At 36.1% G+C, this 24,145-nt stretch overlaps 2 protein-coding genes across 3 annotated transcripts in view; both read left to right on the top strand.

Annotated features, from left to right (window-relative positions):
* LOC139118663 (cell division control protein 42 homolog) overlaps positions 1-22,447 on the top strand; it is a 103,971-nt gene extending 81,524 nt beyond the window's left edge. Inside the window, exons 6-10 of one of the 2 annotated variants that reach the window (XM_070682079.1) lie at positions 8,898-9,040; positions 12,333-12,405; positions 13,356-13,465; positions 14,985-15,182; positions 15,688-22,447. In XM_070682079.1, coding sequence (XP_070538180.1) covers positions 8,936-9,040; positions 12,333-12,405; positions 13,356-13,465; positions 14,985-15,182; positions 15,688-15,777 — 576 coding nt within the window. In that variant the 5' untranslated portion in view covers positions 8,898-8,935 and the 3' untranslated portion in view covers positions 15,778-22,447. Of the gene's footprint in view, positions 1-8,874; positions 9,041-12,332; positions 12,406-13,355; positions 13,466-14,984; positions 15,183-15,687 lie in introns of those variants that run through there. The other variant, XM_070682080.1, reaches the window with a different exon arrangement.
* Positions 18,300-18,833, top strand: LOC139118049 (uncharacterized). The gene has a single exon (XM_070681345.1). The coding sequence runs from the start codon at positions 18,300-18,302 to the stop codon at positions 18,831-18,833; it is 534 nt and encodes a 177-aa protein (XP_070537446.1).
* Positions 22,448-24,145: the final 1,698 nt, after the last annotated feature.

Below are 24,145 nucleotides of genomic sequence, written 5' to 3'. Positions count from 1 at the left end.
TCTGGCCTGAGAGCTCACAAAGTAACTATGGTTGCTACGCGACTGGCAGTACGATGCCATCTCGTCGTATGTTTCGCATAATCTCGTGTAATTATCAACCACAAACCAAGCCTCCAAAAAGTTTAACACCTTTTAAGCTCATTTTAATATGAAAAGCCAATAGTCTACCGAGACGACCATGGAACAAAAGGCATGCAAGTGTTGCCACTCTGTTTATGTTACTCTGTGGTGCATGCAATGCACTGTGCAATGCAACCGCGGCCGCACAAGCGTAAGCAGTTGAAACACGAAAACATTGCGTACGTTCAGTATTTATCCTTTACTATCATTTTAAAGCATGCCAACTGACTCTAAACACTGTTCCGTCTTTATATAAATTATATAAATCTGAAGAATTGAAGGGTATGTGTTTAAAATGTATCGAAAAAGTGTTAATGATCGCACAGCTTCCGCGAACTCAGTGCGCTGACGACAATCACAGCCCGGCGCGGGAGTTGCAGTAGCCTCCACAGTGAACACGAAAATAGCGTACGCACAAGAGAATATGTATAAAACTCACAGAATATTTTCAGTTGTAATATTTACATATAGCATTGACGAACACACTGAATTTAGCCAAATGATAAAAACAAGCTATTGTATTTTGCAATAAAAAATACTTAAAGGAAATGATCACAGGATGGCAGTGTCGGTACGGCAATGTATATGCCTACGTGTATACATAGCAGAGTTTACTGAACAACAAATCTCCGTAAACTTTCACTTTTGATGATGAATACTTACAGTGTTATCACTTGGTGACTGTGGTCCATGCTGTCTCTCCAAATCGTCAATTACTTCCCACTGACTTGCAGTGAATTCGGGAGAATCATCCCATTCCATGTTACCTCGAGCGAAAGTAACAGACGCGAGACACGAACAGGTAGCAAAGGCGAAAGAAGCAGTTGAAGCCGTCGATAGTTGGCGCACATCACAACAAGTTAGAGCTGGAGGACATGCTCAGAGCTGACCAGGACGGGTGACTATCGCTACCGATCCTGTACCTCACTGCCATTTTTTTGTTTTGAGAGGAGAGGGCCAAGACTAGGCCTTTTATAGATGTTAAGCACGATGCATACGGCCAATCACAGCCAAGTATTTAGGTTGCCAAGTTTAACTGGGTTAGGGGGTCCAAAACATTAGCGCCTGCGGCTCCTCACTGCATCTCATGCCAGCAGAAAATCCAGGAACCTCGCCGAACTTCACTGAACCTCCAGCCAAAATTCACAAACTGTCAATTTTGACTGAGCTAGGGGTCCCAAACAAATAGAAGTGTGGAGGGGAGGGGTTCCCGTTAATTTTGACTTGGCTAGGGGGTCCCAGCAAGCAAGGGGTGTCTATAACATTGGTGCCTCACTGAAACCTCACTGTGCCTCACTGAAACCTCACTTTGCCTCACTGAAACCTCACTTTGCCTCACTGAAACCTCACGTTGCCTCACTGAAACCTCACTGAAACCTCACTGTGCCTCACTGTGCCTCACTGTGCCTCACTGAACCTCACTGAAACTCCTGCCAAAATCCGCCCGTTACGGTGCCACCTATTACTACTCTCAGCACAATGTCAGTTGCTTACATTAAATCACTTTTGGAAACATGATGTACGAACATTTGTATAAGATACGGAAATAAACCTTGGTGATCGAGATATCTCCTTAACAAGCTATCAACATCTTGGGGATAAACCGCAGTCAGGGTGTTTATTACTGAAATATACCTGAGGTAGAACTAATTGTTGAGGCGCGTTAATGACTAAGACTTAGACAAGAGAGACTGTGTAGAGACTACGTCAATTACAGAGAGCGGCTTAACCAAACAGCAGCCAAACAGTTGAAGATGATGATAATGATGATGTTGGCTGTGATGATGATAATGATATTGACATGCCATGATGGCATGATTTTAATATGCAGACTGTCGTCAATCTATAATGACATTGATAGCGATAGAGACATGTACACCGCACAACTGATATGTGCCCAATTACACTGACCAGGTAGAGTGTGGTGAACAGATCCCTTGTACATTTTTTACACCCACCTTTTCTTTTTATTGAGCCTTCTCTGTCTATTTTTTGTTGTTGACATTTGCTCATGCGTTTAGGATCTGCTTGTCCCATTGCTATAGAAGTCGATATGCATGTTTTCAAAGATGACCTCCAGTACCTACCTTTCAGACCTTATTTGCTTTTTTCATTCTTGTTTTTCCTGGTTTAAATATTTCTCGAATAGACCAATTCAAACTGAATGTGAGCACACTGTCCTTGGCGGTATTTTTTACAAAATACTACCTGCTTTATTTTTTAATACTGTTCAGTGTTTATATATTGAATAAAATTTGTTTACAGTTAAAATCCATACTTGTCCCATGTCACTTTTTCCCCACCTTCCAGCTACAAATAACAGGTGGCTATTCTTTAACATTTGAAGTGCCGGCACAATCAACAACTTCTCCTCTATGTCAGTATGTAGAGCTAACCCATTCAAACTCCCAGATGGCCCAGAGTATATGTGCCAGTGAAAACTCTTCTTATAGGTTTGAGATTGTCTGTCTTTAAGATGGTCTGTATGTATATGATATGATTGTGTGGGTGTGTGTACTGACAAACTCCAAACCCACAGCACCTACCCATTCAGTATTTCATGTGCCAGTTGTGATTAAGTGCCATTGACGCTATTTTTGATGCTGTATTTTGTTTGATGCGAGGTTTGTGAGTTAAGTGTTTTACTGACTAGCCGAATCGCTTCGTTGTGAATTGTCTTTGTGTACATTGACACCACGTCGAGTGTTAAGACAAATGCCTGTTGAGGGACATTTGTCTTTTCTATTTCTTGTATGAAATTTGTTGTATCTTTTATATATGTTGGTTGTTGCTGAACTTGTTGTTTTATGAAGTAATCCAGGAATTCTGTAATTCTGTAAGTGGGACTCAGTGGAGCAGCCACTGATTATTGATCTGCCTGCAAATTTTGAGTTTTCAGGCGGCGGTTTGTGAATTGTAGGCAATGAGTACCACTGCGGAGTATGGGCATTTATGTTTTTGGATCAGGATACTTATAAATATCATGGTCGATGGGTTTGTTCTCGTACATTTAGTTTAGTAGTTTGTGCACTTTTGTTTAATGTTTGTTCTGTGTTGTAACCATCCAGTTGTGTATGATACTGAGTGTTGCATAATTGCCTTTCCCATTCGTAATCTTTTGCGTTGACAATGACCATGCCCCAAACCTTGTCGAACGGTTTTATGGTCGATGATACGGTCAGTATACAAGCCCTCGCGTACTCCCTAAGCAAAACTCTGTAACTAAGTAAGTACGCAACTTGATACAGGCCCCCGTATACTTCCCCTTTTCTAACTCTGTAACTGCCAGTATAAACTTCATACAGGCCTCCGCGTAGTTCCCATAGCCTAACCCTGTAACTAAGTAAGTACACAACTTGATACATGCCCCGCGTAGTTCCCCTGGCCTAAATCTGTAACTATTAGTACGCAACTTGATACAGCCCCCGCGTAGTTTCCCCAGTTGTCTCTACCATAACTCTGTATATAAGTATGTACGTAACTTTATATAGGCCCCCGTGTAGTTCCTCCAGGCCAACTCTGTACCTATCTTAGTACGCAACTTCGTAGAGGCCCCTACGTAGTTCACCAAGCCTAACCCTGTAACTAAGTAAGTACGCAACTTTGTACAGGCCCCTGCATAGTTCCCCCAGCCTACCTCTGTAACTAAGTAAGTAAGCAACTTCATACAGCCCCCCGCATAGTTCTCTCTGCCTTACTCTTTAACTAAGTAAGTACGCAACTTGATACATGCCCCTGCGCAGTTCCCCAAGCCGTCTAAAGCCTAACTCTGTAACTAAGTAAGTACGAAACTTGATACGGGCCCCTGCGTAGTTCACCCAGCCTAAATCTGTAACTAAGTAAGTACATAACTTAAGACAGGCGTACGCAACTTGATACATGCCCCTGCGTAGTTCCCCCAGCCTAACTCTGTAACTAAGTAGTACTAACTTGATACAGGCCCCCGTGTAGTTCCTCCATGCCAACTCTGTAACTAAGTAAGTACACAACTTGATACAGGTACCGGCATAGCTCCCCTTACCGTCTCCAGCCTAACTCTGTAACTAAGTAAGTACGCAACTTGATACAGGCCCCCGCGCAATCCCCTAGCCTAACTCTGTAACTATGTAAGTACACAACTTGATCCAGGCCCCTGCGTAGTTCCCAGAGCCTAACTCTGTAACTAAGTAAGTATGCAACTTGGTACAGGCCCCTGCGTACTTCCCATAGCCTAACTCTGTAACTAAGTAAGTACGCAACTTCATACAGGCCCCCGTGTAGTTCCCCCAGCCTAACTCTGTAACTAAGTAAGTACGCAACTTCATACAGGCCCCCGCGTAGTTCCCAAAGGTTAACTCTGTAACTAAGTAAGTACGCAACTTGGTACAGGCCCCCGCGTACTTCCCCCAGCCTAACTCTGTAACTAAGTAAGTTCGCAACTTCATACAGGCCCCGCGTAGTTCCCCCAGCCTAACTCTGTAACTAAGTAAGTACGCAGGCCCCCGCGTAGTTCCCCAATTGCATATTTTTCGTGTGCCCCTATATTCGTGTCGGCTAACAGTCTAACCCCCCCCCATATTGCCCTGAAGTCATTAGCATAATTTTCGTGTACCCCTATATTGGTGTCGGCTACATGGACTATCTACCCCGAACTCGGACTCTAAACTTGGCAATACTGCATTGAAATAATACTTTCTTGGGTAACTATATAAACCTATCTTCGATGTAGAGATTCGTACTAAGTCTTTGTGGTGACATGTTTTGGCACCTTGGCCTAATTATAAGAATTAATTCAAGTGTTCAACGTCGTCTTCTACAAAACTGCTGTCACAAAGTGTTAGGAAATCACGATGACTAAGAAGGACACAGTGCAGGCTGACGACAGTAATGTCCCACATTCGATGAATCGAACACAACAGACGAGTATAGTTCTAAGCTCCGGTATTATTATTACAGTATTTATTGTCGAGTTGAAACATATAAAATATTATCTGAAAGATTGATAAATTTCGTCAAACAGAAATAGCGCTGACATGATGTAGACAAGTCCGGTGTGTTCGTAAAGGCGCATTACTTCCTGGTTTGTTTACGTGCAATTTGCAAACTTATACGATAGCAGAGGATAATGGGGCGGGGGTGCCATTTCACTCGCACTTCCCGATTTAAGACCTGCAAGACTTGGATGAAATATTTAAGTTGTACTAAAATCAACTTTGGTGCTCTTTCTCAAATATACCCCGACCATTGCACATAGAAGCGGAAGATTCAGTAAGCACCACTCGCTTGTGACTAACATATAACACAAACCTCTTGATTCAATGTTTTTGAGACATACACATGCACCATTTTATAGATATGTGAATTACAGTGACAAGCAAAACAGTGTGTTTTGCAAATATGATATATATTATATACATAGTGAAGTACACTATCCATTGCATGTTGATGGTACATATTTCTTCATAATTGTCTTGAACAAGGTCAGCATGTCAGATAACTTTATGCACTTCTGTCTTCCACATTGCAGAAATTTACCCAACATGCATCTATTGGGTGTATGTACACCAAAGTACACTCAGAAATTCTCACTGACTTTTCATGATTGCATGATGAGTCAACAGGCTGTGTCTTATTTAAATATGGTATTCCTATGTACACACAGACAATACACTAACCAGTAATACCAATAAAATTCGAAGCAAGAAGTATGAATGAATGAACATTTAAAAATTCTTGATTCAAAAGGGATATCATCTCCCATCCTTCTCTGTGTTCATGTTGTTCAAGCACATACAAAAACACAAATGGTGGACATACTGACTGTTAAGATGCCCTTGAATTAGTTTAGTGTGTGTGTGTATTTTTCAAGATTTGGCAAAAAATTACATGACAAACCATTTAGGTATGTCATCTATAATATCACTGATGTGTAGCCTGAATGCTGAAATGCCAGGCTTGTGTTTGCAACACATGAGAAAAGCCTTCCAGAAATTACTGTTGTCAGGAAGTAAAATAATTAAATATGTATTAGCAGTGACATCATCAGGTGGACAGTGACTGACATCAATTGTTGTATGATATAAATGTGTTTGTTAATTCATTGTAATTAGCCATATCCCCTGGGTAGTGTCAAAAGTCCAGTAAAGGATAAAAGCAATTCAAGTTTTGACCCAAACCACCTCATTTCTTGTGATATGCTGTGTATCAGAGTTTTTTATTACCAAGCATTTTTACTTCTCTATGACATTGTTATAGAAACTTTTATCAAAAGCCCCTTCTCAATCCCTAGTTCTTTCATTAGGTCGTGTTAACAGTGGCTGTTTACATGGTGTCAGTCAATTACCGTACTTCCCTTTGAAAATTTTATAAATTTTGTTAATTTTTACACAGAGCATGTAAACAACAGCTGCAGCTTTAAAAACATCAGAAGTACTCAATCATTGATACTGTACAATTATACACTCTAATGATACCATACATGTACGGAATGTCTAGGCCTGGAACAAACAATTTAAAAGTAGGCTTGTTGATAATGTTTCTGATGAATGCAGCAGAGCTTTGTGTCATTAGTAAGTTCCCCTAAACTTGGAACTTAAGGATTATATGGAATCCAGACCTCTATGCACCTGCATCAACGGACATACATACATACATACATACATGCATGCATGCATGCATGCATGTATGTATGTATGTATGTCCGTTTGTGAGGCGTCCGTCCACTCAAATATCTTGAGAACTGCAGTACTTACTGATTTGATATTTGTAGTACATGAAAAATATGATTTTGAGAAACTTTTTTTTTTTAATTTTTTGATATTGTTGAAGATGGGCAAATTAATGCCAAAAAAGGTGTGTTTGGTAAAAAATCTTCTCCTTCAAAACAGCTGATCAGACAGCTTTGTTATTTGGTATACAGGTCTCTAGGGATAACCCAACTTTGATTTGTTCAAATGGTGATGAAATATGCAAATGTGTATTTTAAAGGAATTTTTTTGTCATTTTTGGTCAAAATTTGACTTGCATTGTATGTAATTCTTGTACTGTATAAACCCTATCAATTCACCGGAATTATCAGAAAGTTCAACTTTTTTTGACAGTTCATAGTGAAATGCTTACCATCTTGGAGGATTAAAACATGTAAAGGCAACTTTCCTGAATCCCAACTTTGATATATTCTGAACCACCATTTATGTTATCTAAAAGAAATTGCTCATAATGGTTTGTAATGATAGGGTGGTCAAATAAATAGAGATAGAGAAAGTTCTAATTTCCATTTATGGTTGACTTGGTAAGGATAAAATAAGATTACTTTTTGAGGAAAAAAATAGAGTGGTCAGTTAAAAGAGTGGTCAAAGTGATGGGGTTTTTATGGTAAAGCTGGGCTGTAAGATTCCTCATGTGCTATTTATAGCAATTATGCAATCTGTGTAAACAGTGCAATGAAAGTGTAACATGATTCCTTATAATGCTTTTGATGACCTTGAACTTCTTAAGTTTCAAACATATGTCGCTTCAGTGTGCTTTCTCTGAGTAAGTACAGTCTCAACTTATTCAACAGAACTTACTTACAATGTTAATTTGAAAGTTAAAATGTGCTTGATTAATAGGATGAAAATACTGATATTGAAAGATAACCAGCTCAAGATTCTTTATAACCTGACAGATATGCTGTTTTTTATGACGTAAATCTTGATTGAAGCAAGTCTTGTTTACTTTAATTAGAATGTAATTAACTCTCGTTTATTTGCTATATAGACTAATATAGTCTGATGAAATATGCAAATCTGTATTTTTACGGAATTTTTTTCCATTTTTGGTCAGGCCATCCTGAAATGAGCTATCAAAGATATCCACCTTCTTCATCAATACATGTGTCACAAAAGGTTATTCTCTACATAACACAGCAGAGCTCTGTCAACTGTTGTGTCGCTTGTTTTTTCAAAACCGCCGGTCAGACAGCTTTAATATTTGGTTTACATGTCCCTAGGATGACCTTAGAAAGATAATTTCATACAGTCAGGAAATACTTAATTTTGTATCCATGTCTATAGTAGCTTCAGGGACTTTGGCCCTATGTTTAACAAAGACTTGAACATCTGAAGGCCCCTGAAATCATTGATACTGTACACATGATTTTTACTGACTAAATCTTCTATAGCAGATGCATGCAAAGTCGGTGAAATGTGTATAGATTTGTCTCAATGCTGTGTTTTACAGAATTGGCAGATGATAACTGACACTGCCTGGCAGGATAAGAGTTAATACAGTGATCATCTACATATATTATCAAATAATTGTTACCCTATGTCTGTGTAAAAACACCAAACATGTTTGTAAAGGTACAGATATGTTGACACTCCTGTCTAATGACACACTGTGGACAATATTTTGCTTTGATATGAATAAAACACATAAAAGTATTGTGCGCTAAATTATCATTGATAGCACTAGAAAAGTTTCACTAGCTGTGTATGGTTACATGTGTAGTATGAGTCATTCTATTGTTATTGTCAAACCTGTATGCAAACAGCTAACACCCTTAACAGTGATAGACTCTATAGAACCTTGCTATATTCTATTTAAAGAATAACAAACCGTTACTATAAATAGAATCGTAAAACTCTTTGATAAAAGTGTCTTCCTTTCTTCGATGTCATTTCTTTAATGTATGTCTCTTGACACTGACTTCTCATTTTGGAAGACCCAAATATTTTCTTGCATTTGTGACAATTTTCTGTATTTATTTTTCCTATAATGCTTAAAGTTAAAAGTTTGTACTGTGGTACTGTTTGCAGTTGTTACAGCGTTACTTCAACCAGAATAGCATCAAGCTATGCAGACTATAAAGTGTGTTGTTGTTGGTGACCACGACGCTGATAAAACATGTCTTCTGATTTCATACACAACAAATAAATTTCCATCAGAATATGTGCCAACGGTAAGTCATTACATGTTTAATTTTACATTACTGTAAATTGTTTACTGCCTACATGTCTGTTATATCAACCATTCGTTGCATGTATCAGAGTTAGTGAATATTAAGAGATGTTGAAAATTTCTCTTTGTGTATGAGAAATAAGTTTAGTATGTGTGCCTTGTGGGGTGTTCTTTGTGAATATGTCGTCATGGGGTTTCACTTTCAAGTGTTGTAATGGGTCGCAATATACTTCATTATCTATGCTTTCATTAATCCCAGTTCTGTATCCGCTCACCAGAGACTTTATCTGTTTTCTCATACTGCAATGCTTTTCCTTAATGTCTTTGGTGAGCTTTGATCACTCCCGTCATGAATCTTGGGTGAAATTCTCAGATCATAGCTTCTAATTTTCTATACAAACAACTTCACTCATAAAGCTTTTGGATAAACAAATATCTAAAATACACGTCTTCATATTATTGCAAATAAGTGATAATTGTCCATGAGTGCAGCAAAGGGAATGGAATAATGAGCAGCAAAGGGAATGGAATTATGAATATGAGGCCTTATTGATTTGCTTCCATATCTTACATTGGCTGTTCCTCTACTAATTTTCACCTTATAAACAATTGTAGTTTTTCTTGATCATTTTGAAGTAAGACTTTTAGCTCCCATATATGCATATGTATATATGCAAATGGCAGGTATTCGTATAAGGTGGAAAAATGTTGCCTGTATGTATGTATGTATGTATGTATGTATGTATGTATGTATGTATGTATGTATGTATGTATGTATGTATGTATGTATGTATGTATGTATGTATGTATGTATGTCCGTCAACATCAAAAACTCCTAAACCGTAGCACCTACTGTCTTAGTATTTGGTGTACAGGTGCACCTAGGGGTGGAGATGTGAATTTGTTCAAATGATAATGTCAGTGCCAAAAATATGCAAATGAGGGGAAAAAAGATAAAAATCCTGCAGATGGCTAAAACTCAGTAAGCTTTGGTCAGATTTGGTTGAAACTTGGTATGCAGATTTCTTTGGGTATTCTAAATTATTTGTGCAAAAATTGGGATGAAATTTGCAAGTTTGTATTTTTAGGGTATTTTTTCCGTTTTTAGTAAAAAAAATTTGTTCTTTGAAATCGCTCGTCTGATTGCTATGAAACTTAATATTCATGTTCCTCAGGATGACCTCAGTCATGCTTGTACAAATTTTATTGATATTGTCACATTTGTAATTTTGGGGCAATTTTCCCAATTTTTGATAAAAAAATTTTTATCCAAAAACTACTGATTTGATAGCTTTGATATTTGGTATACAGGTATCTAGAATTAATCTCAATATAATGTATTGAAGGTATGTTGAAACTGACAATTGTTTTTTTTTGGGGGGGAGGAATTTTTGCCTTTTTCGGTCAAAAAATTCTTCTCCTAAAACTTCTGATCTGGTAGCTTTGATATAGTGTACAGGTTCCTAGGGTTTATGTTAATTAGATATATTCAAAATTAGGATGAAATCTGCGATTTTGTATTTTGGGGGGCAATTTTTCTCATTTTTGGTCAAAAAATTTGTTTCTCAAAATTTACCAGTCTGATTGCTTTGATGTTTAGTAAACCGGTTCTTAGGGTTTTTGTTAATAAGATATAGTGAAATTAAGTTGAAATCCGGAATTTTGAATTTTTGGGGCAACTTTGTGCGAAACTGTCAGTTTTACTGGGATATCTTTCATTTTGTATTTTTAAGATTTTTTTTGGTAATTTTATACCTACTGGAACTAAGAGTATATAATGTGGTAATTGTTAAGCATTTGATATGGTAAACTGTATTTGGTGGTGAAATGCGGTAAAAAAATTCTGGCAGATTTTGAAACAATTCCAAACAAATGCCAATAAAAAATTCAGCCAGAGAAGGTTTGACAAAAAGAAAAGGTGGGAGAGTGGGAAAAAAAGAATGGACAATGGATCGGATAAGAAAGATAATGTACCTCATCGATCTTCCAGACACCGTCACTTATCAAATGGTCCACCCCAATGTATTTTTGTGCGCAATTAACCATGCAGTGTATTTTAGTTTAAGATGTCAAGTTAGGTAAGGATTTGAAATGAATAGTCAAGTTCACCACAGTTTAACTTTAACTCTTGTGTCATCATCCTTGTGTAATTGGTTAAGTTTGTAAGTTGTTCCAGATGTGGATGCACCAGCTGTTCTGGAAGAAAACAATGTTTACTTTTCCCTGTAGGGTTTCTGAGTTGATGATTGTATGTTGAAATTTCTCCATGTATCTGGTGTATAGGCAAAGTGTAAACATTGGTTGCATGTTATGTATTTCAGTCTATGTCAAATATTGTAAATGGAAAATCAAGAACAGTTTACTGTAGGCTTGTAAAAGATAACATATTTGTCAATACATATACTGCCTGCAGATTTATTGTCTTAAAGATTATCACAGAAGTAGAAAATGAAAAGAAACTAATCAAATTGCTGTAACATATTCACTCTCAGTGCCTGTATAGGCCTATACCTAACTATTTTATAATTACATTCAGCTGTTGTTACATCTTTATCACTCTCCATGGGCCAAGGCACACTTGGGGGTCAATGTCATCACTCTGTGCCAGTCTGTGTATGTCAGTCTGTCTGTCTGTATATGTTTGTCTGTGTTTCATAAAATTGTTGACTTGTTTTGATAACTATATGGGAGCAAACAGTGATGTTGTCACTATTTTCAGGTTCTCCTGTAGTTGACACAAAAATTGGGTTCTATTGACGTCCTTCCTTACACCCCTATCAGATAGGGCTCTTCAAAAACCCATGCTTAAGCAGCTGTACCTTGCAATACAGAGACCTATAAAAGAAATACTTTTACAAACTGAGAGGCATGGTCAATAATAGTCTACACTGTTCAACCATCGTGGCATTATGACATATTTCTCACAATGCTATATCTGATTTCCCAATCAGTGCATTTGGTGGTATTCTTTTAAGTGACATGATCTATCACTGATATTGCAAACAATCTATTGTTCATCAGCTTATGTTTAGCTGTTTGTTATGTGAAATTAGAAATGAAGTTAAAATTCTTTCTTACCTATTTACACCGTTATTTGTGCCTTGTTGTCAACCTGTCTTTTTAACTACTGTGGCACTCCTGATTTATAATGTGCCAAAAGTTATAATGAGCTGAAAGCTAAGAGATATACCAGTAGGTATATAGTTATTTTGTTTTGTAATCAGTAAATATCATTATCATATTATTACTCTGATTATTTTCTAATGGTGATGAAATCTTGTCATTGTACTTAGGTGTTTGACACTTATGCGGTGACATCAATGATTGGTGGAGAACCATACACATTGGGTATATTCTCTATAAACGGTAAGCTATTTAATGCCTGTAATGTTGATTATGTCCCGCCAGTTTCAGAAATACCTCTTTTTGAACTAGGTGCTTTGTAAATTTCTGTTCAAGCACTTGCTCAAAAGCACAACGTCCATCCAATATCCTGGACAATGTGTCGTTTACTTTTGTTATTCAGGCGTTGAATTCTTAAAGTTTGCAGTAGGTGTAATTCTAGATTCCATCAACCATATTACTTGGTTTTTCCCAAACGCACTGTAAGCAATGCTGATTTTTGATCTAATTACTGTGTATTTGGGATGTACAGGTTAAGAAGAGACTCATGTCAGAAATAGTGCTATTGGTAGTTTCACATCAGGTTTTTTTTTTACTTTATTCAAATTTCCATGATGCAATCAAAATCTTGCTGGGAAATTACATATCTGTATGTTCATTGTCATCTCAGACTTGTAGTGAAGTTTTGGCTGCATTCAATGTATTGGGAATAATATTGCTTTGGAGGTTCATTTGAATCTGTTTTTATGTCAATGACATCTCAAAAAATAGTAAATACAGTTTCAGCATTTCAAAATTGTACATCAGTATGGAGATTATGCATTTAATTGACGATTTATCAAATGTAATAAAACTTGTGAAAATAGTTGGATTATCAAGTAAGTTCATAGAAAATTGGGCATACTTTCAATGAAATTCGGTCTGGTTCTCATGACCAGTTTGGAGAGATCGGCATAATTTTGTTAGTTTCTTCTTATTATAAGGGGAATATCTCTGCCATATTGTGCACACATTGATTACCATCAGAATTCTATTGCCCAAACTGGTGATAAGTTGTCATGTAGTTTTGACAACATCCCATAAATGGAAAAACTCACAAAATTTTAGAGAATTGCTGTAGACGTAATTAATTTGAAAGATGAAGGATGAAGGCCTTTATGATATACAATTGTTGTGGATGTTATTTGTATCAGGTCAAGAAGATATGGACAGATTACGACCCTCTAGCTATCCACAGACAGATGTCTTCCTTGTGTGTTTTTCTGTTGTTTCACCATCATCTTTTGAAAATGTCAAAGAAAAGGTAAGATTGTTTTGACAGATGATGTTCAGCCATCATGACCTGTAAAGAATCATGTGATGTGTACCTGTGATATTTACCCTATGCAAGTGTTACTTTGAATATTGTTCACCGGATTTGCATAGCATCTGACTGTATGATAAATTTGAATAATCATGATGGGCACTTTGACATATGAAAAGAGGGGTTAAATGGTCATACAGAGAAAACGTGTTGATCATATGCGTTCCTCGACAAAAACGGAACATTTTGTCAGTTTATTTTCCACTCAAGTTTAGTCGCTATATATTCACAGACATCATATCCAAAATTCAATGACAATCAACGCCTGAAACATGACAAAATTATGGGACTCTGGGACCAAATACAGCACATCCAATCAGTAGCGTTGCTTATTTATATTTGCATAGATTTATGATAATCCGGCTTTTATAGGAGAAGTTCCTGTTTAAAGGCGGAGCCTCCCTTTAAAAGGGCACCAACCTATGGCGGCGTTCACTGTGTAAGTGGACACCAAACAGGCAATATGAGGGCACACGCTCCAGAAAATGCCACTTTTTAGTTTTTTCCGACCTGCAAAAACGCTGACAGACTGCCAAGCGGTCAGCACGAAGCTGCTGCCGATCGAACTCTGTGGTTATATTCAAATTCTAACGTGACTAGAAGAAGTTTTTTAAGGAAAAATCGAATGTGGTGCTGGGGAATATATGACCGTTTGCAATTTGAACCGGCCGTCAATCAAACGATTATATAAGCTCTATTTGCATGATTAGCAAAAGGCGACAAAAGATTGAAATCAGTTTGTGTAATTAATGTAATAGAAATCAAACATCGTACTGGCCATGTGTTTGACTGGGAGGAGAACTCCACTAATGCGAAAACCTGGGACTGAAAAGTGCGGTTTTAAAGTGATTGTAATCATGTATGATGCGAATGTTAAACTGATCCATTGCCCTACAAAGGTTAATTTTATACAGCCTTTGGTTTGAGCTGTGACATCTCCAAAAGTCTAAAACTGTATATGTATTTTGTTATTTGAAAAACTCCATATTGACACTTGACAGGCAATAAACAGTGACACAAAATCAAATGTAACTTATTAAGATTACTTAAGATGCAAGTTCAAAGATAGTGCATAGTTTCAGTTATTGTGAACTGTAACTTTGGAGATATCATGAACTCTGTTAAACAAAACATTTGACAAACTCCAACTTTGTAGAAAAAGGATAAAACAGAGCTGTAGACAGTGAAGACCCTAAGCTTGTGAAAGAAGTGGGTACTGTAACGTCATCAGCATATATTTCTTATTGTAATCATGTCACCAACTTGCTGTTTCTGGTACTTGTGTACGTACAACATCTTACAATGCTGTGACCAATGGAGTCTAGACTTTTCAAATGGAAATTAACAAAAATGATGTACAAATACAGCAACTTTGTCCTTTGACTTCAAATATTTTAAGATCATAAATCATTGATAGGACTTTAAAACTCATATGAATTTTTCTTTGTCCTGTGCACAGTGGATACCTGAAATAACTCATCACTGTCCCAAAACACCGTTTCTGCTGGTTGGAACACAAGTTGATCTGCGTGATGATGCACCCACAGTTGAAAAGCTGGCAAAGAATAAACAGAAACCAATCTCTCCGGAGCAAGCAGAGAAACTAGCCAAAGAATTAAAAGCTGTCAAATATGTTGAATGTTCAGCACTTACACAGGTAAGCAGGCATAAAAGAGGAAAAATCTTCCCCATTATCTTTTAAATAATGGTGAAATGTATTTAGATCCGGGCTGTGTCAGTAGAGATTGTATATTTCAGAATTTATTCATGGCGTCATCTCATCTACTTGGACTTTAAAACATCCGTAAAAAAATGGGACATATTTTTGCAGAAGTACAGTTCTTCAACATTTTGTCCACAAGCTTCCAATGAATGTGTGAGTTTCTAATGTGAACAGACTCGGGAGCAAACTATTGTTGGCAGATATAAACCAAACCTTTAGGCTGTGTTTATGTCATGTGGTCACATGCATGTACTTGCCACCCAAAACAGTGTTACCCCTTCACTGCCACATTATGGTAGAGTCTTATTGTTTTCTATTAGTGAATAGGACCTCAGTACTAGGAAATGAGATGTGTAAGAGTTACAAGATATATTAATCAGAAGTAGACCATATGGGTTGGCAACCAGCTTTAATCTGTCTCGTTTTTCCCATACTACAGAAAGGACTAAAGAATGTTTTTGATGAAGCAATTCTAGCAGCGCTGGAGCCCCAAGAACAACCCAAGAAAAAGAAATGTCTGATATTGTAAATGGAAACTCTGGATAGTGCCTCAGTAGCAGTTATTTTGTGGCAGTGCAAGATTGGTTTATGCATGATGTCGTTTCTCATGTATCAACCTGGTAACAGATGTAACTTTGCTATAGTGTTACTCTATCCAAAAACAAAAACTTCTAAGTTATATTTGCAGTTCACCTTTTGACAAGTGTCTTGACCCTGCAGAATATACAACAATGTTATGAATTTTACCAGTTGACCCTGGTATCAAAATATATCAAAATCATTATTTTGCATATAGTCAGTTTATACTCTAATCAAGCCCTTTTCTCTTATTTTATAAGTCTTGTAAGTCCATTTGACAAGTGTCTTGACCCTGTTTTCTGTCAGTTCACCTTTTGACAAGTGTCTTGACCCTCCGTCAGTTCACCTTTTGACTAGTATATTTGGAAAATGACTGCAAAGTGACTGCAGCCATGGAAGAGTCTCGGTCTGTGCACGTTATAAACAGGGAAGTCAGCTTATTTCAAACTGAGTTAAAAAAGCCATACTTAGATAGAGTCTGTGTTTGAAGTGTCCCAGGTTGATGTAGTGATCTCTCTTTGTGACTGTGATTTGCGCAGTACTTGAAAAGCATTCTATGAGTTTCAGTCTCCAGGGATACAAACATTCTGCAGGTGCTCCACAAGTTTTGTACGTAGCTGTACCAAGATACAGTGTATCGTGCTGACTTGTCTGGCGTCATTAATTTTCCACTGTGTTTTATTTTTGAAAATCAGAAAGGGATGCTTAGAGGTAGATAATCAGTTAATAATTACGTAGAATTCAATGTCTTGTAGTGTAACCACACACGTTGCGCAGTATTTAAAATAGAGAGAGATGTCAATTACTGACTTGTACTTAGTTTTTATGAATGAACAATCAAATGTTGGATTTCCATATTTGTCCTACCTTTTCATTCCTAGAACCAGGGAGGTCAACAGTCAGCTTTCATAACATGAAGAAATTTACAGTCTTTTGGGTTATTAAAGAAAACTTTTGCTAATTTTTTCAAATAGCATATACTCCAATGTATCTAAGGTAACTTGGAAAAAGCTGCTTAAAAAATGGTGTTCTTTTGGGTGTAGTCTTCAGTTTAGTATTTTCTCTTGTACATATCTGTTTGTTTTGGTTAAAGATATAAGCTTCTGGAACTCGCACAAGTGTATGAAGTAATGTGTGCCTTTTAATTGCTTCCAGCAGCACTCATCTAGATCAGCTAGATGGTTGTGTCTTTCCAGTTAAAAAAGGCATTTTATATCCGGTACTCAATTTTACCGTTGACTAATTTGAACTATGGTTGTGTATTTGAAAAATGAAAAAGGCACATTCAAAAATGTTGTGAAAAGATACTTGCATTACAATTGATAGGGATGAAGGTTGTAGCTTGTTAACTAGTTACCATGGGAACTGATAACACTTGCTGATTGAGCGGTTAGTGAAATGTAATAACCAGATATGAACTGAAAATGCTCACGTGTTTAATTATATGTTGCAGTTACGTGTAAATTTGAACCTTTGCCACATGTTTGCAACTTCATCGAAAGTGTTATGATCAACATAATGAATAATATTCACCACAGATTAATTTTAAATCCAAGTATATATCCCCAATCAGGAAAGTTCATTAAAATATGCAAATTAGGAATTGACTGTAATGTTCTCAATAAATATGCAAATTATGAATTGGCTGAAGTACAAATGTTAAATGACTTTCAATAATGTTGTATCATAGTATCTTTCATGTACAAAGCAATTCGTTGACTTTGGTCTAGTCAAGACAGATAAATATCTTTGATTAGGAAAATTCATTAAATTTGCAAATACGGAATCGGCTTAAGTAAAAATGCTTAGTGACTTTTAATGCTGTATCATAGTATCTTTGGAAGAGTTACGTAAGCAGAAACGTAGCAGCATGTTCAATATCTGAGCTCCGCTATTTTCGACGAATTTTCGATGGGCGACTGGTACTACAGCCTAGAGAAGTTTGCAAGCAATTTTAGTAAGGTACATAGACGTGAATTTTGAAAAAATGGGAACGGATTTGGAAACATTTAGACGTAGAATTGGATGTTTTGCTGGTGGCAATCCATTGAGGCAAAACAAACTGCAAAAGATGGCGACTCCGCGCATACCAATGAGGCATATGGCACTTGCTGTCAAGTTATGCGTGTTTGGTTTACTGGTCCTTTCTGGTAACATTCCCGGTCCACCAAAGTTGAGAAGTGCCGATTCAGAAGCAATAACCAAAGAAGATATTACTGCTTTACATGAAAAATTAGACACCATAATAGCTGACACGAAAGCCATGAACAGTAACTTCGCACTACTTCAAACCAGGATTGACAACGTTGAAGAAGATATCAATGATATCAAAGAGCAAATGAAAGAAGAGTCGGAGAAATTGAATGAAAGTTAAAATCTGAAATAGATTGTTTGAAAAGAAAGTCAAGTGTTTCTGTTGAGTCAGATTCACAAGCAAGTCCTACGACCTGGTTGAAAACAACGCTTGACGAAATGAAAAAGTCAATTAACGAAATAAGGAAGGAGAAAGATGATCAAGAAAACAGAAGTCGGCTAAACAATTCGGTGTTTTTTTGTGTGTCACAGAATGGGGACAGTGAAACGTGGACCGAATCAGAAGAAAAAGTAAAGCAAATTATCAATGATAATCTTGGGATGGAAGACATCGTGGAGTTCGAACGCGTGCATAGAATTCCAAACGCACCATCTGTTCGCGGGTCAAAACCTGTCGTTGCCATGTTCAGAAATTACAAAGACAAGGAAAAGGCTCTTCGTAAGGCTTACAAGTTGAAGCACACGAGCATTTCTATCAGTGAAGACTATACAAAAAGAATACGTGACATACGTGGCAAGCTATCAGATCTCCGCCGTTCTCTTGTCAAAGCTAATAAAGACGTTAAAGCTTATCTGCAATATGACAAACTTGTCTTAAAGGAAGCGCACTGTAAACGCGTGTTTCGTGTCAACGAAGAGTCTGGGCAGATATCGGAACGTACGTACAACTTTCGAGGTGGAAGCACTGAATAGGGATGTGGTCAAGGCCCATACTGTAAAGATGTCAGGTCACTTTCTCTGTTGGTATGGAACATCAGAGGACTTAAAAGGAATATTGGTAATCCAGAATTTTCTTCCTTGTGTGCGAAATATGATATTGTTTGCTTACTAGAGACATTTTGTGTAAAAGACGATAAAGTAAATTTTCTTTCTGATTATAATGTATTCTTATATCCTGCTGTCAAACGCTCAAAAAAGGGCGTCCCAGCGGCGGTGTTGCGGTTTATGTCAAAAAGTGGATTTTCATCAAAATTATGTTGTAAAACTGACATTTTAGAAAATTGTGTTTTCCTACAGTTTGAAAATTCCTTGTTTTCTTCTGATAAAAATGTTACTTTTTTGTTGTTGCTACTTACGTCCTGACAACTCTTCAGAAGAGATAGTTAAATTAGATGATTATCTGGTTAATGTGTGTGACGGTAATAATATTATTTTGGCAGGAGATTTCAACGCCAGAACAGGTAGACTTTACGATTATATAACCGACGATTCAGTAACACACATTCCGGTATGTGAAAATGTAAATTATGTCCCACGTGTCTTTGACAGTCCACGTCGGTCAAAGGATGACGTCGTTACACCTGCTGGCAAAGTATTGATTGATTTATGTAAAGGAATGGACATACATTTTTTGAATGGCAGGGCTGACAGTGATAGTGTTGGGAATTTTACTTGTGCAACAGCCTTGGGAGCCAGCGTTGTGGATTACATGATCATGTCTGCCGATTTATTTAAGTGTGTGAACGACTTTGACATTATACCTCGTACTGAATCTGACCATTTTGCATTATCTTGTAATTTACTGTCAAGTACCACGCATGACATTGTCTCTACAACAAGTGGTGATGACCAATGCGCAAAGCTTGTTCGTTACCGTTGGTCAGAAAATAGCAAATCTAGGTATTTAGAAAATGTCACTTCTGTTGAAACATCAAATTCTTTCAAAGATTCTATTGCCAGCTTAGCTGATGTAAATACAGCGATTCGTAAATTTACCAGTGCACTACAGTTTGCAGGTGAAGGTATGAAAGTTTCAGATTGTAACAGAAATAGTCGTAAAATACAAGGTTGGTTTGACGATTCATGTTATTTCAAAAAAAGAGTTATGTACGATAAGTTGAAAGACTTTCGGAAAACAAGCTCATATTCTTCACTTAAAGAGTATTTGACAGCAAAGAAAGTTTTTAAAGCGACTTGTAGAGTTAAAAAAACAAACTATCAAGATGCCATTAAGGGAAAACTGTTACAAGCTTTCAAGGAGGGTGGTTCTTCAGACATATGGCAGATTTTGAAGACATGTATGAACCGTAAAAGCCATACTTCAAATGTCATCAGTTTAAATGAATGGTATGAGTATTTTAAAAACCTTTATGTACAATGTAGTGACACTGATGTAAGTGACCAGTCTTTTCGTGAAACTGTAGAAGATGCTATAAGTAATATAGTTTCATCGCCTTCTCAAATGCAAGCCGAGGACGGAGAACTAAATAAATGTATTGCAGAAGATGAAATACTGTTAAGTTTAAAAAGATTAAAATCTGCTAAATCTCCAGGAGTTGACGGAATCCCGGGTGAATTTTTCCAATTTTCATCCGCTGTTATTACTCCTTTCCTTCTCATTTTATTTAATAGTATCTTTGATTCAGGAATTTTTCCTGAGGACTGGGCTATAGGTGTCATTATCCCTCTTTTCAAAAATGGGAATAAAAATGTAGTTAACAATTACAGAGGAATCTCACTGCTAAATGTTTTTGGAAAAATTTTTACATCAATTTTAAACGAAAGACTATCTATCTGGGCAGAGTCCAATAACATAAGGTCTGACTGTCAGGCAGGCTTTCGTAAGAACCACAGCACTGTCGATAACATTTTTGTTCTACATGCGATTACCCAAAAATACCTTGGTAGACCTGGTGGAAAATTTTACTGCCTTTTTGTAGATTTTTCAAAGGCTTTTGATAGAGTGAATCATTCCTTGCTATTGTATTAATTGTCACTTCTTGGTGTATCAGGTAAAATGTTTTATATCTTACATTCTATGTATTCAAATGTCAAGTCTTGTGTTAAATCAGGGTCTTATGTATCACAATATTTTGATTGTCCTGTAGGGGTTAGGCAAGGCTGTATGCTGAGCCCAATACTTTTTACCTTTTTTATTGAAGAACTGAACGACATGCTAGTAAGATCTGGTAATTTGGGGATTCAGTTAACACAAGACATTTATAATTTATTTGTTCTGTTATTTGCTGACGATGTTGCCATTTTTGCAGACAGTGTTGTAAATCTACAAAAGTTAATTGATGTTTTAAGTATTTTCTGTAAAAAATGGGAAATGAAAGTAAACATTGATAAGACCAAAGTTATGGTTTTCCGCAGAGGTGGCCATAGAGCACGTTCTGAAAAGTGGTTTTTAAACGGTCAAATGCTAGATGTTGTAAGTTATTATAAGTATATGGGATTGTTACTTTCATCTAGAAATACTTGGGGAAAAGCAGTATCGACACTTGCTGACCAAGCCAACAAAGCGTTAACTGCATTATATGCTTCTTCCAAAAAGTTGAATGGTTTTCCTTTTAAAATTCATTTTCAGTTATTTGATTCAATGATTCTCCCCATTTTAATGTATGGGTCAGAAATATGGGGTATCAATATTATGACAAAGCTGAGAAGGTACAACGTAAATGGTGTAGGATATTTTTGGGTCTGCCTTCCAGTGCAACAAATGAAGCTGTCCTTGGAGAATGTGGTAGATTACCAATTTTTGTCAGAACTATGCAACGCTGTGTGAAATTTTGGCTTAAGTTAACTGAACTGCCACCAACGAGGTTGCCACGCCAAGCTTACGTCATGCTTTTTAATTTAAATTCTCTTGGCAAGCAGAACTGGGCAACTTCAATTAAACATATTTTGTATTCATACGGTTTTGCTTACGTATGGCTAGCCCAGGAAGTGGGTAGCAAGGAAAGGTTTTTGCATGATTTTTTTACTAGAGTCCAAGATGTTGCTAAACAGCAATGGTGGGCAAATTTGAATAGAAAACAAAAAAAATGCGTTCATATACTTGTTTTAAGAGTGCTTTAGAACCTGAAAAATATTTGTTTATGAATTGTAATTTCAAATTACGCCAAATCTTTGCATGTTTACGTTGTGCGTGTCTGCCATTAAACGTTGAAGAAGGCAGACGAAGTGGTACTCAATGTAGTGTCAGATTTTGTAAAATTTGTAAATCAAACAAGGTTGAAGATGAATATCATTTTTTATTTGAATGCCCTGCTTACACAGATTTACGAATAAGATATCTTCCCAGTGACTTTATTATACATCCTAATCTTTGTAAATTCTATCGCTTATTACGCACATCTGATAAAGAATTATTACGTCAGTTATACACATATATTTATAAGGCTTTTCATTTACGTAAGGAAGTGATATGTTATGTAAATTAATCTTGTTTTGTTCCTGGCATATTTGCGGGGTTTTTTTTCCATAATTATTTGAAAATGTTCATTTGTAATTATTTCATCTGGAATGTAACTCCTTTGTATAGGGGCCGGAGGCCTAGAAATACAATAAATCTATCATATAGTATCTTTAATGTACATAGCAAGTTTTGTCAAATTTGGTCTAGTCAATACAGATAAATATCCCTAATTAGGAAAGTTCATTATATATGCAAATTAAGAATTGGCTGAAGTAAACGATGACTTTTAATAACGTTGTTTTATAGTATCTTCAATATATTTTGCAAGATTCATCAACTTCGGTTGAATCAATTCAGATATATATCCCTAATAAGTGAAGTTCATTAAATATGCAAATAAGGAATTGTCTGACGTAAAGCTGCTAAATGATTTTCAATAATGTTATATCATAGTATCTCCAATGTACATAGCAAGTTTCATCAATTTTGGTCAAGTCCATTCAGATTTATATATCTAATTAGGAAAGTTTATTAAATATGCAAATAAGTATTTGGCTGAAGTAAAACTGCTTAATGGCTTTCAAAAATGTTATTTCATAGTATCTTCAATGTACACAGCAAGTTTCATCAATTTTGGCAAAGTCCATTGAGATTTATGCATCTAATTAAGAAAGTTTATTAAATATGCAAATAAGTATTTGGCTGAAGTAAAACTGCTTCATGATTTTCAATAATGTTATTTCATAGTATCTTCAATGTACATAGCACGTTTCATCAATTTTGGTCAAGTCTATTCAGATTTATATATCTAATTAGGAAGTTTATTAATATGCAATAAGTATTTGGCTGAAGTAAAACTGCTTAATGACTTTCAACAATGTTATATCATAGTATCTTCAATGTACATAGCAAGTTTCATTAATTTTGGTCAAGTCCATTCAGATTTATATATCTAATTAGGAAAGTTTATTAAATATGCAAATAAGTATTTGGCTGAAGTAAAACTGCTTCATGATTTTCAATAATGTTATTTCATAGTATCTTCAATGTACATAGCACGTTTCATCAATTTTGGCAAAGTCCATTCAGATTTATATATCTAATTAGGAAAGTTTATTAAATGTGCAAATAAGTATTTGGCTGAAGTAAAAATGCTTAATGGCTTTCAACAATGTTATTTCATAGTATCTTCAATGTACATAGCAAGTTTCATCAATTTTGGCAAAGTCCATTCAGATGTATATATCTAATTAAGAAAGTTTATTAAATATGCAAATAAGTATTTGGCTGAAGTAAAACTGCTTAATGATTTTCAATAATGTTATTTCATAGTATCTTCAATGTACATAGCACGTTTCATCAATTTTGGCAAAGTCCATTCAGATTTATATATCTAAATAGGAAAGTTTATTAAATATGCAAATAAGTATTTGGCTGAAGTAAAACTGCTTAATGACTTTCAACAATGTTATATTATAGTATCTTCAATGTACATAGCAAGTTTCATTAATTTTGGTCGTCCATTCAGATTTATATATCTAATTAGGAAAGTTTATTAAATATGCAAATAAGTATTTGGCTCAAGTAAAACTACTTAATGATTTTCAATAATGTTATTTCATAGTATCTTCAATGTACATAGCACGTTTCATCAATTTTGGTCAAGTCCTTCTCAGATTTATATATCTAATTAGGAAAGTTTATTAAATATGCAAATAAGTATTTGGCTGAAGTAAAACTGCTTAATGACTTTCAACAATGTTATATCATAGTATCTTCAATGTACATAGCAAGTTTCATTAATTTTGGTCAAGTCCATTCAGATTTATATATCTAATTAGGAAAGTTTATTAAATATGCAAAT

The sequence above is a fragment of the Ptychodera flava genome, chromosome 19, assembly GCF_041260155.1.
Source record: "Ptychodera flava strain L36383 chromosome 19, AS_Pfla_20210202, whole genome shotgun sequence".
In the NCBI taxonomy this organism is placed as follows: domain Eukaryota; kingdom Metazoa; phylum Hemichordata; class Enteropneusta; family Ptychoderidae; genus Ptychodera; species Ptychodera flava.
The sequence above is the reverse complement of the archived record's forward strand: the minus strand, read 5'-3'. Positions and strand labels throughout refer to the sequence as shown.

Excerpts from the sequence above, each read along its gene's own strand:
- LOC139118049 (XM_070681345.1), top strand. The coding sequence starts at position 18,300 with ATGAAAAAGTCAATTAACGAAATAAGGAAGGAGAAAGATGATCAAGAA.